This window comes from Rhinoderma darwinii, chromosome 7 (assembly GCF_050947455.1).
Source record: "Rhinoderma darwinii isolate aRhiDar2 chromosome 7, aRhiDar2.hap1, whole genome shotgun sequence".
NCBI classification, from domain to species: domain Eukaryota; kingdom Metazoa; phylum Chordata; class Amphibia; order Anura; family Rhinodermatidae; genus Rhinoderma; species Rhinoderma darwinii.
In genome coordinates, this window is record NC_134693.1 from 122935917 (window position 1) to 122950927 (window position 15011).

At 40.8% G+C, this 15011-nt stretch overlaps 1 protein-coding gene and 1 long non-coding RNA gene across 4 annotated transcripts in view; both read left to right on the forward strand.

Annotated features, from left to right (window-relative positions):
* Window positions 1–4210, forward strand: part of ABHD6 (abhydrolase domain containing 6, acylglycerol lipase) — a 40283-nt gene extending 36073 nt beyond the window's left edge. For all 3 annotated transcript variants that reach the window (XM_075832386.1, XM_075832385.1, XM_075832388.1), the window contains exons 8-9: window positions 145–245; window positions 2807–4210. In XM_075832386.1, the coding sequence (XP_075688501.1) occupies window positions 145–245; window positions 2807–2983 (278 nt within the window). In that variant the 3' untranslated portion in view covers window positions 2984–4210. The remainder of the gene's footprint in view (window positions 1–144; window positions 246–2806) is intronic.
* A 2674-nt stretch (window positions 4211–6884) lies between these two features.
* LOC142658145 (uncharacterized) lies at window positions 6885–14367 on the forward strand. Its single transcript, XR_012850040.1, has 6 exons — window positions 6885–6972; window positions 8341–8516; window positions 8766–8787; window positions 9399–9416; window positions 11076–11144; window positions 14253–14367. It is a non-coding gene; the product is annotated as an uncharacterized LOC142658145 (long non-coding RNA).
* The last annotated feature ends 644 nt before the right edge of the window (window positions 14368–15011 follow it).

Consider the following 15011-nt stretch of genomic DNA (forward strand, 5'->3'; position numbering starts at 1 on the left):
TATACCATAGAGACAGACCATGCGATTGCTATGGGGTCCTTGGAGATTGGGCCCAGCACTGGTTGGATTTTTTTTAATGTATGTTTTTGAATGATAGGGTATTGTGTATTCTGAAGGAAAATGAACATTTTCTTCTTTATTCAGTGTTCTTAGATATGGTAGAAGAGAAGACCCGTCACATACTACAGGAGAACATGCATAAAATTACTGCTCCTACTCAAATAATATGGGGCCGACAGGACCAGGTATGTGTCACTTATACTTTGCATGATGAATATACGGAAAATTTACCAAGGCTTCATTCACATATACGTTGGGACTCCATTCATGGGTTCTGTCGGATCTTTCCGTCAAAAGGGAACCCATGAACAGAATCCAAACTGAAACAAACAGAAACCAAAGGTTTCCATTTGCATCACTATTGATTTCAATGGTAGCGGATCCGGTGCAAATGGTTTCCGTTTGTCACCATTGTGTAAGGGTTTCGTTGTTTTGACGGAAGCAATACCAGTAGCCGACTGCGCTATTCATTCCGTCAAAACGACAGAACCCTTAACCCCTTGGCGCACCAGGAGGCAACTGTACGCCGTGGCAGAAGGTTACTTTGCGCACCACGACGTACAGTTACTGCGTGGATCCCGGTGCACACTGTCGACAGCTGACACGCCACTCTTGCCGGCCAGCGGTCATTTGCCGCTGATTTAGTCAATTAACTCCTTAAATCGATCACCGCATTTTAGGGGTTTCTAACGCTAGCACATCGAAACACCCCAAAATTACATTGCAGAGTTTGCCGATGGTTGGCATGGCAACCGGAGGAAAAAAATGGCCACGGTCTACCATGGACGGAAGCCTATCAGGACCAGCCTCAGGCTGGTCCTGATAGTGTTCCTGTCAGAGTGACAAGAAGTCACTGAGTGGTTCCTGATGCACACTGTAGTGGGGGTTGCCGATGGTTGTCGTGGCAACCGAAGGCCAGACAACGGCCTCCAGGTCTGCCATGTACAGGAGCCTATGAGGACCAGAGGCTGGTCCTCATAGGCTTACTGTCAGAGTGACTGTGACGTCACAATGACAGTTAGAATACATTACAATACGTAGGTAGTGTTATGTGTTCTAGCAGCGATCAGTGCTGCAGGTTAAAAAAAAAAAAAAAGTGTAACAAGTAAATAAAGTTAATAAAAATGTTTTATAAAAGTGTAAAAATAAAAGTTATACATTAAAAAAACATTTTGACTGAAAAATAAAAAAGTTATGGCTCTCAGAAAATGGTCACACAAAAAATGTATTATTTTATAAAAAAGTGATTTTATTGTGCAAACGCTGTAAAACATAAATAAAACTATATACATTTAGTATCGCCGTAATAGTATAAACCGCAGAATAAAGTAAAATGTCATTTATAGCGCACAGTGAACGCCGTAAGAAAGAATTTAAAACTCCAAAATCGCTGTTTTTTGTCACCTTCGCTCTAAAGAAAATGTAATAAAAAGTGATAAAAATATTGTATGTACCAAAATGGTACCATTAAAAACTACAGCTCGTTCCGCCAAAAATAAGTCCTCACACTGTCGACCAAAAAATAAAAAAGTTATGGCTCTCAGAATATGGTGATACAAATAGTTTTTTTCTTTGTAAAAGTAGTGAAATTTAAAAAAAAACAATATAAATTTGGTATCACCTTAATCTTATTGAGACGCAGATTAAAGTTAAGTTGTCGTTTTTACCGCACGCTGAATCCGTAAAAACGAAACTCAAAAAAACAATGGAGGATTCACAGTTTTTTCCAATTTCAGCCCGAAAAGAATTTTATTTTCAGTTTCTCAATACATTAAATGGTACTTTAAATGGTGTCAATAGAAACTACAGCTCCTCCAGCAAAACATAAGCCCTCACACCACTCTATTGACGGATAATTTAAAATAAAAAAAGTTATGGCTCTTGGAACGCAGGGAGTAAAAAACGAAAATTAAAACGCAAAAAAAATTTATTACCACCCGTGGGGTATTGTTGTACTCGGGAGAAATTGCTGTACGAATGTTGGGCAGCTTTTTCTCCTTTATCCCTTTTGAAAATGAAAAAATGCAACATTTTAGTGAACAAAAATGTTGATATTCATTTTCACAGACTAATTCCACTAAAATCTACAAGAAACCTGTGGGGTCAAAATGCTAACTATACCCCTAGAAAAATTCCTTGAGGGGTGTAGTTTCCAAAAGGGGATAAATTTTTGGGGATTTCCACTGTTTTGGTCCCTCCAGGGCCTTGCAAACGAGACATGTCACTGAAAACAATCCCAGCAAAATCTTCGCTCCAAAATCCAAATGGCGCTCCTTCCCTTCTGAGCACTGCTGTGGGTCTAAACATCAGTTTATTACCACATATGGGGTTAACCTGTGGCCACTGCAGGGGAAATATCCATCAGAGGAGCAGGACACTGAAAATACTGGAAGCGCCGATTCTGTTGACCTTAATAGAATCCGTCGGGTTTCCGTCATGGTGTCAGTGGTACTACCGGAAACAATAGTGCAGCATGCCGTGCTATTGTTTTTCGGTATTTTCAGCCGGATCTGTGACGGAGGCCCACCATGGAGCCTCCAACGTAGATGTGAACAGACCCTAACTGTGTAATACATGGACAAGCTGGTCCGCCATAGTGACAGAGGCGCTTTTTGTAAGAAGGTTTTTGTGCTAGCTCATGGGGAGAGGTCCCATTATGACCTTCATGTGCCCTTTGAACTGATTGTAATTTTTGCATTCAAAAAGTATAAGGCACTAATTTTAGTTATTTGTTCCCTCATCTTAGGTGCTTGATGTTTCTGGAGCAGAAGTCTTGTCTAATGCAATTCCCGAAAGCCAAGTGGAAATACTGGAGAACTGCGGGCATTCAGTAGTGATGGAGCGACCTCGAAAATCAGCAAAACTCATAGTGGACTTTTTATCTAACTTGCAAACCACAGAGAACAATAAGAAGCATGATTAGACAGTCAGGAATGCTCAGGACTTCTCATGGTCCTCTCTATACTGTATTTCTCTGAGCTTCTCAGCGGATCTCGTAGAACTTCTAGGAAAGTAGCTTAGTTCCTTGTGAACAGAAGACCAGAACTGTGTGAGAATACAGATTACTTCCAGTGCAGCAGGGTCTAGAACAATGCTTGGCACACAATGGGTATTTCAGCTGTGGTTCCTCCAACAACTATTGTTGTAATTGGTACCCGCTGGCATTGTAATAATTGAAGCCTGCTGATCATCACAATATTCCTGATGCACTGATCCGAAATCATGTTATAATAAAAGCTAGATAATAATTTTAGCTTGATTATTATAAGATATTATATAGCAAAAACTGTAGGGAACTCTTCTAAATGTGATAAACGGTTAGACATTTTTATTTCAAAAGTATCAGCCAATTTATATGGCTGGGACATTTAAACCATTAAACCAATTTCAGTGTGTACAGTGCACTAATATCTGGGTATTGTGCCTTTTCAAGCCGTTTTATGCAGATACCATTATATACAAATCAGCTTTGACACTGTGCCCATTGGATGATTTTGCTGCTACAGAATGAGCACTGCATGGCTGTTTATTTGGAAATATCACCCACGACCATTTTCTGAGTCCTTGTCCTGTCGAACTACTACTCACCCCAGTTGTTAACCATGCCAAAGAACCAAGAGACTGAGACCATCATTTAGGAGTAAGAAGGCAATAGTACAAGTGTTCTGCATTACTTAGCAAAGATCAGACCTTTCACATCAATGCTTAAATGGGTTGTCCAAGATTGGAAAAACATGACCGTTTTCTTACAAAAAGAGCGCCACCCAAGTCCACAGGTTGTGTCTGGTACTGTACTACAGCTCAGTCCCATTCACTTCAATGGAGCAAAGCTGCAATATCGGAACAACTCCTGGACAGGTGTGGCACTGTTTTGGAAGAAAGCAGCCATATTTTTCTAAACCTGGACAACCCCTTTCACTTGCATGATCTTAGTTTTTCTGATTTGTTGCTATGGATTACAACACGTCTAATAATGCACAAGGAAATCAATACTTATTTATAAGGCCATACAATATTAAGATAGTATTTTCCACGATAATTTGGCCACAGGGGGGCAGTATTTCAGGGACTATGGCTCATACTTCTGTATTTCTTTACCCATGGACCAGTATACATTTCTTATTTGTGTTAATAAATATACACATTGTTACTATTTGGTATTTTTTGCTCCGTCTATCACAGGAAAAGGGACAATATACAGGGTAAGAATATATATTAAAAACTTAAAAAGGGAAATTCTGATCCCATCATTATTTCTAATTAGCACTAATGGCACCACCTAACTAGAACTAGGAACCAATGTAATGATTTGTGAAAGTAATATTATGTAATCATGAAGACAAGACTTCTAGGAGAATGCCATTTACAATTTCATAAGAAATTAACAAGTTTTCTATTTTGGGGGATCGCTTTCGCACTGGTGTATATTTTCAGTATTTTCCATAAGTATTTGTAAGCCAAAACCAGGAGTGGAAACCAAAAGAGGAAAAATATAAAGACAAGACTTGCACCGCTTATGTATTTTAGATCCAGACCTGGGCATGACTGTTGAATGACATTTTGCCTCTTTGTCACTAAATACATCATTCAGCCATAACATTAAAACCACTGACAGGCGAAGTGAATAACATTGATTATCTCATTACAATGTTAGCTGTCAAGAGGTGGGATATATTAGGCAGCAAGTGAACTGTCAGTTCTTGAAGTTGATGTGTTCGAAACAGGAAAAATGGGCGAGTGTAAGGGTATGTTCACACGGCCTATTTACGGACGTAAATCGGGCGTTTTTGCCCCGAATTACGCCCGAAAATAGCGCCTCAATAGCGCTGACAAACATCTGCCCATTGAAAGCAATGGGCAGACGTTTGTCTGTTCACACGAGGCGTGTATTTACGCGCCGCTGTCAAATGACGGCGCGTAAATAGACGCCCGCGTCAAAGAAGTGACCTGTCACTTCTTTGGCCGTAATTAGAGCCGTTATTCATTGACTCCAATGAATAGCAGCGCTAATTACGCCCGTAATTGATGCGGCGTACAAGCGCCTGCACATGCCGTTACGGCTGAAATTACGGGGATGTTTTCAGGCTGAAACATTCCCGTAATTTCAGCCGTTACGGACGCCCTCGTGTGAACATACCCTTAGGCTTTGCAAGGGACAAAATGTGATGACTCGACGACTGGGTCAGATCATCTCCAAAATACCAGGTCTTGTGGGGTGTTCCTGGTATGCAGTAGTTGGTACCTTCCAAAAGCGGTCCACGGAAGGACAACTGGGGAATCGGCCACTGGGTCATGAATGCTCAAGCCTCATTAATGCTTGTGTAGAGCGAAGACTAGCCCACCTGGTCTGATTCCCCAAAACGAGTTACTATAGCACGAATTGCTGAAAAAGTTAATGGCTATAATAGAACGTTGTCAGAACACACAGTGCATCACAAATGACTACATTTGGGCCTGCAAACCAGTCTGAGTTCTCATGCTGACCCCTGTCCAGCGCCTACAATGATCACATGAGAATCAGGACTGGATGAAAAAGGAGGCCTGCTCCGATGAATAATGTTTTCGTTTACATCATGTGGACGGCCGCATGCGTGTCCGCCATTTACCTGGGAAAGAGATGGCACCTGGATGCACTATGGGAGGAAGTTAAAGAGGCTCTGTCACCAGATTTTGCAAACCCTATCTGCTATTGCAGCAGATCGGCGCTGCAATGTAGATTACAGTAACGTTTTTATTTTTAAAAAACGAGCATTTTTGGCCAAGTTATGACCATTTTTGTATTTATGCAAATGAGGCTTGCAAAAGTCCAAGTGGGCGTGTTTAAAGTAAAAGTACAACTGGGCGTGTATTATGTGCGTACATCGGGGCGTTTTTACTAGCTGGGCGTTCTGACGAGAAGTATCATCCACTTCTCTTCAGAACGCCCAGCTTCTGGCAGTGCAGACACAGAGCGTGTTCTCGAGAGATCACGCTGTGACGTCACTTCCCCAGGTCCTGCATCGTGTCGGACGAGTGAGGGCACATCGGCACCAGAGGCTACAGTTGATTCTGCAGCAGCATCAGCGTTTGCAGGTAAGTCGATGTAGCTACTTACCTGCAAACGCTGATGCTGCTGCAGAATCAACTGTAGCCTCTGGTGCCGATGTGGCCGACACGATGCAGGACCTGGGGCAGGAAGTGAGTGACGTCACAGCGTGATCTCTCGAGAACACGCTCTGTGTCTGCACTGCCAGAAGCTGGGCGTTGTGAAGAGAAGTGGATGATACTTCTCGTCAGAACACCCAGCTAGTAAAAGTAGTAAAAACGCCCCGATGTACGCACATAATACACGCCCACTTGGACTTTTGCAAGCCTCATTTGCATAAATACAAAAATGGTCATAACTTGGCCAAAAATGCTCGTTTTTTAAAAATAAAACCGTTACTGTAATCTACATTGCAGCGCCGATCTGCTGCAATAGCAGATAGGGGTTGCAAAATCTGGTGACAGAGCCTCTTTAAGCTGGCGGACGCAGTGTGATGCTGGGCCATATTCTGCTTGGTCCTGGCATTCATGTGGATGTTACATTGACATGTACCACCTACCTAAACGTTGTTGCAGACCAAGTACACCCCTGCATGACAACTGTATTCTCAATGTCAGTGACCAAGGTGTGCCAGCTATTGTAGCCATGATGCGACAACTGCTAAAAGCTGCAGTCGACTTTTCCTGCCATGGCACCCCTGTGTATTAGTTGCGCTACAAAGTAAATCAATACGAATCCAGTTATACATAATTAGAAATACAATTAAAGCACAATCTGTACTAACTGCACAATAGTTACATTGTGCCTCTTGACTCGAGCAGTCCTTGGATGCCACATTTCTATGGCAGAGGTCGTCCGCAGACACAGATTCCGCAATCCTTATCCAAGTAAGTGAAGAACTCGGCTCACCCAGCTCAATTAGTGACCTCTCGCCCAGATCACTGCACCCTGCACTTTGTCCTGGTTTCTTATCTTTAGAGGCTGCAGATTATACTATTAAGCCTTTCACAGATCAGCCCCATAAATCTCTTATACAAGACACATCACTGGGGGAGGTTAAAGTCACTTTTTATTTCTATGAAATTAAGATACATATCTCTTGTAAGAAAAATCTTATGAGGTATTCATAGAAATGACACATTGTTGGCCAAACAATCGCATGACTGACCGTTATTAGTCATTATTCCAGCATTGACATGGATGTTTTTCTCGGCTGACCGGGTATAAAACAGCAGAAAGTCACTCTTTCTGGCACCTCTTATGTCCAAGGGAAATAAAAGGGTTGGACAAGAAAAAAAATCTATCGTCTCAAATCCTTGTTTCCCCCAATGGCCGACCTTATCTGTGGGTCCTTCAGGCATCATAGCCATTAGATTGTGGATAGATCCAGTTAATATCAATTGGATCCACCAACTGTCTGGTCACCTTAAAGGAGTTCTTACCACAGGCAGCTCCCTAATAGGACGACCCCTTTAATTTGTAATAATAAAACAAATAATTCTGACATTTTTGCTGTCTGCTTTATGTTTAGAAGAGATGCTCTGCATGTCAGATATTTGTATAGTATAGATTCTTTACTATTTTCTTTTCTTATAAGTGGCACTTTACCAAGCACTGTATGTATCATCTACTTTACATTCTCATGAACCAGTAGTGTACCTATCATAGAGGCAGAGTAGACCACCTTACTACTGTAGTGGAAGGAGCTCCACACTAAACTTCACCTGCTTCCCTTCCCACCCTCATTGAGTTATATGATAAAATTCCGTTTACATGCAGCCACCACTAGGGGGAGCTTACTGAATACACTATCGAATGAGTTTATACAGAGATACAAATATATACATATACACACAAATAAATACATATACACTATATACAGTTTTAGCTTCTTCACCCCTCCCCCTCTTTTGGGGGTTGGGCCCATTTTGAGTTTTGCGGTTGGACTTTTTTACGACCCTGGCAGAAATGGCAAATATTTCATGGGAAAGGGGGGACTCATATTATTTGGAATGGTTACCATGTGGCGAAACCATGCACGTGTTTTCCCTGAATTACCACGGTTTTTTACAATGTTTTTTTACAATGCAGTTTTTCGCCTCCAAGGCTTATACAGTTAAAACAAGTGATTTCAATTTGTGGCCACGCGGCGCAATACCGGTGCCATTTGGCATGTGAGAATGCTTCCTTACGATTTAGCATAGGTCTGCTTTTTTCTAAGGTCTATGGCCAGCTTTATTTTACCTTCCTTCCAGTGTCCCTATTATGCTAAACGTAATCACAAAGGGTTAATTCATTACGTTCAAGATCCGCTGTGAAAATAATCTGTCAAAGCTCATCTCAAAAATTAAACCGCACCAAGAATTAAGGAGTCTTCCCGGGATCCACTGACACATTGCAGACATGGGCTGTGGGCCTTCAGCTGAGACTGGTAAGATTGACGTTAAATATATTTGCATAATTATTTCTATTTTCTTGGTCTGTGACTTTGGGTTGTAGAAAAACATCTGTAAGAGATGCAAAAATACCTCATTAATTATTATATGATTACCTTATGTGTCATCCGTGTACTAACAAGAATTAACACATGAATTGCTTTTCCTAAGTGATATATAAATTATAATTATTTTCTTATCATTATACTATAATAACAAGTATCTGACAATTTTGTTTCTTTTAGTTGCAAGAGAATGTAGAGATGGGTAAGATGATTTTATAATATGTCGTTGCTTTTGAGCTTCTCAATATATACTCATTTTTTAGATTATTTTTATCTATTTGATATTATATCATTATTAATTGTGTGGGGGATAAGGACTCATGCACACGGCTGTATCAGTGTTGTAAGGACCATACTTGTCCTACTATGACCATAGTTATAACTATGGTCATAACTTTAAGGATTTTTTTCCACAAAAAAGCAGGGCTCGGCTGTTTCAGTCAGTGCCATAGGCTTTAAACAGAGCAGCAGCGCACATACCCGATCGCCTCGCCAATCAAACTCCTTCTCACCACGGCCGTATTTGTGGAAAATTCCCTTTACTGCAATGGTCATAAAATTCGACGGGTTCCTACTGTACCTCCGTTACCATCAGATTTTACCCACAATTCAGAATTGTGGCATTCAACTAAGCTGTTAGCGTTGTGTCTGTCAATAGGTTTGTTGACTGTTTCCAATGACAACCAGTAGAATTGTAGATATAGTGCTGGAGATACCCTCTAAAGATTTACTGTATGTTTGGCTTTTCATAGTGATGTATATCATAAGAATGACATTATGACAGTGATCTATATTTTTTCTCTTTACATTTAGGAATGACAGTGAAGACAGGTAAGATCAGTTATTTGTGTACTGACAGAGTAATGTACCGGAAACTTCTCCAGAGTGATCTGCACTCACTGCAAACAACCTAGACTCTGCTTCTCACCATCTCCATGCCCATATAGTCAAAGTACAGGATTTTTGTTATATTTATTCTCAATAAATGGATGCGAATGTCCGCTTTTTCAGGTATACATTTCCATTTCACAGATCCGTCATTAAAATGACTTTATATGTCATGTAATGATTTGTTCCGTGTCAAATTAAAAAGGCATACGTGCCAGGGGCATATCTGCGATGATGGGAATAATTTTCCATTTAGAAAATGATTCCCTGTTTAGCAAATATCATTTTGCTGCACTTGTATTTCTTCTAAGCGTAAACCTGACTAGACACTATGACCATAATAAGTCACATTTAAAAGCCTTGTTGCTAGTAACCAATCAGAGCTCAGCTTTCATTTCTTAAATAACTCTGGAAAAATGTAAGCTGCACTGTGATTGGTTGCTATGGGAAACAAGGCCTGTTTCTATATCAGACAGAATTGATAAATTAGGCCCATAGTTTTTATTAGTAACAACCAAGAAAAATGTTGCATTTTACTAGTTGCGACAAAAATGATCATGCATTTACATTGACATTATCAATCTTTTACGGTCAGATCATTAAAGGGATTTTCCAAGATCCCTAAAAAAAAATTGGCTAAAGGCAGGGAATATGTTTAAATAACAAAAAAAGCATTACTCATCTGTGATATCCCTCGCCTGGTATATCCCGCCAGTCTATGTTAGCTGTCCTGCAGTGATGACGTGATGACTACCCTCATGTGACCACTGCATCACGCGCTGAGGCCGAAAAATAAGCACCGCAGGTGAATTTCTGGATTCGATTTTTACTCAGCGTGTGGATGAGATTTGTTAAATCTCACCCTCTTTGCTGCTACTGTATTCTACAATTCCGGACGGAAAAAATTCAGTAATTCCGCAACATGTGGACGAGCCCTAAGGGTATGTCCCCACAGGCCGTATACGCTGGATAAACAATACTACCTAGAACCCGCAGGGAATTCCAGCCGAAATATCTCACCAGATTGGACTTTGGGCCATCACAGGTTTTTTGCTACTTGCGTTTTTACTCAGTGAAGTTTTCTGTTTGGTTCTTATTATTAATTGGTTTTAAACAAAAATGAATAAAGGAAATACTTATGTGATTTCGGTCATATTTTGTATGTATATAGGGTGCAACTTTTTTTCTTTGGCCAAGAAGCAGCAAAAGTTGCAACCCTGGAAGCATTCATATGGGATGTAGCGCAGCATGATGACATATGCCGCATCCTGTTGCCCAGCTGTCATCGCTCTGTTGTCCTGACCTAAAGTCCGGAAAACATAACAATAAAAAAAATATTATAAAAGGTCTTAGAGCGGATCTTTCGCCATCCCCCACAATCCCTTGCTCCATATTACTGCTACTGGCCCAGGGATACAGCTATGGGACACAGCACCATCTAGTGGCTAAGTGATGTACGAGCACAATTATGTTTAAAATGCGTAAACCGTTGCCTCAGAGAACATAACTATACAGTATGTAGTTCAGAATATTTCCGGTGCTTGTACAGCAAAAGTTTCGGATATTTCAATTGTTATTTTTAACTTTCCAAAAATGGCACAGGCCTCTGACTCAGACCACTGATGTACCCCATGAACCAGAAGTGGATGACATACAGGAAGAAGTAAATAGGTAAGTTCTGTATATGGCGGTTATTATATTTCGCTACCTTTAATCCAGCATTAGAAAAACCTGACCGGTGGCGGTTTAGCAAATATAAGCTATATAAAGTATAATGTAATAGTAGAGAACCTCAAGGAACAAAGCCCAAAATAAAATGCTTCAATGAGTCTCATATTTAGTTATCTCTGCTTAGTCTTCTGCGCCTGGGCTTGCAGAGTATCTAGCAGTACTGTTCTTTTTTTTTTTTTTTTTTAACTGTCAGAATAAAGGAATTTCACTTTTTAAATAACAGAATAGATACTTTGGGGGAATTTATCAACCGCTTTACGACACTTTCGTAGCAATAAAATGTTCCAAATGATAGCGTACGCAATATTTGCAACTTTTAGGCAGCTTAGCCTTCATTCACTCTATTCATGGTTTCCGTCGGAGCGTTCCGTCAGGGAAACCATAGGTTTCCGTTTGCATCACGATTGATTTCAATGGTGCAAATGGTTTCCGTTTGTCACCGTTGTTTAAGGGTTCCGTAGTTTTGACGGAATGAATAGTGCAGTCGACTACGGTATTATTTCCATCAAAACGACGGAACTCTTAAACAACGGTGAGAAACGGAAACCATTTGCACCGGATCAATCACCATACAAATCAATGGAAAGGCAAACGGAAACCTATGGTTTCCAATTGTTTCAGTCGGGGTTCTGTTCATGGGTTCCCCTGACGGAAAGGTCAGACGGAACCCATGAAGCCTTACACTTCTCTAAAAGTAAGTGGAGTTTAGCAGGAGGGGCATGGCCTTTTTGCAGACTGACAGATTTTCTATCATTTACGCCAGAAATTGGCGTAAGTTATAGCACAAATCTACGCCTGCTCATAGCAGGCATGGTTTTGTTTTTCTGGCAAATGGACAGGCAAAGATGCCCCTCTTAATAAATTTAGGGTTTCCGTTTGTCTCCGTTGTGCAAGGGTTTCGTCGTTTTGACGGAATCAATAGCGCAGTCAGGGCTCCATTCTGATGGAATGCTCAGACGGAACGTCGGAATGGAGCCCCGCCACAGTTGTGAACGAAGCCTTACTCTAACCTATTTTGGTTTTATACTGACATATGAAATGCCAGTCTAAGTAAATCTCCCCTTTTTTGCTCTCTTTTAATGTGTGACATTTGCTAACATGTAAATCACAAAAATACAAACCACACAAACTAACATTATATTCTTGTAGCTTTACTCTTATTCTCACGGTAAGAAAGACGTTGACATACTGTAACCATTTTTTACATTTTAAGCAATCATAAACTAAGGCTATGTTCACACAACAACACAGAGTCTGTGCGGAAAACAATGTTGGGTAGCCACACACGGATTTGCGGCAGATCAAACTGTAAATCCGCGTCAGATTTTTCTGTGGGGGAAAAAGTTGGAACAGGATGCCCAAAAAGTGATATGAACCTAGTGAAGTGATTACATGGAATCTGCAAAGGAAGTAACTTTTTGCATGCATAGAAAGTTCTTTTCTGTACAGGTTCTCAGGCAGTACCCAGCCCTCGGGAATAAACTCATGGAACAAGCGATTTTTTTTATGTTTATCCAGCAATTGCCTAGAATATCACTTTAAGATGACGATGCAAATTAGATTATTATTATTATTATTATTGATTGTTTGACAGATTTCACCCCCATAAATCGACCGAATGTGCATGTTTACATCCGTAAGGAAAGGAGGATAAGTAGCTTTCGTACACCTCTGGCAGCGCTTACCTTCTGGCGTAAAGTTTCTTTATTTCCCCTGACATTAGATAATGGGGGACAGTTTGGCTCCCCCATACACAATTATTAGTATAAGGCTACATTTAGACAAACTGCAGTTTTTCACGTCCGAGGTGCACCCGTGCGGGACGCGTTGTCACGGATCCCCCATAGAATAGAGTCTATGGAAGGATGTGTGACACGCAGTAAAATAGGACATGTCCTATGTTTTCATGGACCCTTCACATGCTCCATTGAAACAACAGTCGTGTGAACGGGCCCCATTGAAATACATGAGTCCATGTGACGGCCATTGTTTTAACGGCCGTCATACGGACATAATACACGCTCGTCTGAATGAGCCCTAACAATTAGTAATACTATTAGGACAAGATAAAACAGGCCACTAAGGCCTCATGCACACGGCCGTGCCCAGCCCGCAATCGGCCACCGATGCCTGCGGGCCACATTTTCGGGGCGTGCTCCCATACAAAGTATGGGAGAACGGCCCCGTAAAAAACGAAAAGTAGGACATGCTCCATAATTCCTGGCACGGTTCTACTGCACGGACACCTATCCGTAGCGATACGGAAAGGTGTCCGCGGCCAATAGAACTGGGCGGGTCCGTAATTGCGGATCATATTACGGTCCGCAGTTACGGAGATTTTTTACGGTCGTGTGCATGGGGCCTAATAGATGACTGTTTTGCTGTAAATCTGCAGAAATGTTATGGTGCACATGTGTACTATAAAATATAAAGATTGTTGACAGAGTACCCCTTTAACTCATCTGATAAGCTGGTTTGGCATTGAGCTGACAGTGGAGTGATAAAGCAGCCTGGCCGCAGAAAATCCATATAATCTCAGCCTGTGTTACTATTATTCAGATTTTTCTAAAAATGTAGATGTAGTGTGCAATAGATAGATGCCCTTTTAATGTAACTATAAGCGGCCCATAAAAGATTTCAGTATTGGGCACCCTAAGCAGATAAATTGTCCGGAAATCTTTTTGCCCGCAAGTCTCTGATTGGAGGAAAGCTGCTGACAAACTGTTGTGATGTTGCGATGCTAGGATGATGCACATAGTGATGTCACGAGATGGGAAGAACTAAAACAGTGATGTCACAGAACAAGAATAAATATAATGATGTCACAGCTCAGGAATAGTAAATACAGCCTCATAATACAAGGATAATGCACATGATTTCAGAAATTGGCCACTATTCCATCATACCAGTGTCAAGATAACTGGTTATGTGGTCCTGCCAGAACATAATACCATTTAGAGGATTGGTTGCTATGGGTGAAATATGTAACATATTAAAATAAAAATCAATATCAGCAGAGTTTACATGTTTCATCTTTTTATTTTTCAGATAACAATAAAATGTAGAAGATTGCAAAATACCTGAAGATTTAGAAGAAGATGAAGCCAAATGGATTGGAGTCTTATTTGCTTTTTGTGATGTGTAATGTAAAACTGAGATCTAAAGCCACATTTTTATTTATCATAAAAACTTAAATTGTAAAAATTAAAATTCTTTTTAAACTCATCGCTGCATTAATTGGAGTTATTCTTATAATGGGTGTCCAAAGAGGGACAATTTTTTTGCTACAATAATTATTGGCTCTAATTCCAGTGGCTTAACTTGAAGTTCCTGGGGCGCCCTTCAGCTTTACATGCAGTTTATAATACTGATATCCTTTAATATAGCAGAGGAACTATTGGGGGACCTCAGGCATCAGTTCCCACCTGTGACTGTAACTCTGCACCTCATATACTTGTGTCACCCCTAAAATGCACACAGTGATGTCACTATACACATCATTCCTATAGTTATGACACAGAACAGGTGTTATGTAGACGTAGCTTGAAAGTGGAACCTTGAGGTTACAACTGGTGCTGACTAAAGTGAGATGCGGAGTCTAGGAGATGCTCCCGTTCTTCAAAAGGGACCCCTGCAAGGAAGTTTGGACTTATCCAGTTTTAAAGTGTAGCTAAACATTAACAAACTTACATGTCAGAAGTTTTGATTGGTGGGGGTCCGAGCACTGAGATCCCCACCAATCGCTAAAACGAAGCAGCTGAAGCGCTCGTGTGAGCGCTCGGCCGCTTCGTGCCTGTTCGGCTTTCT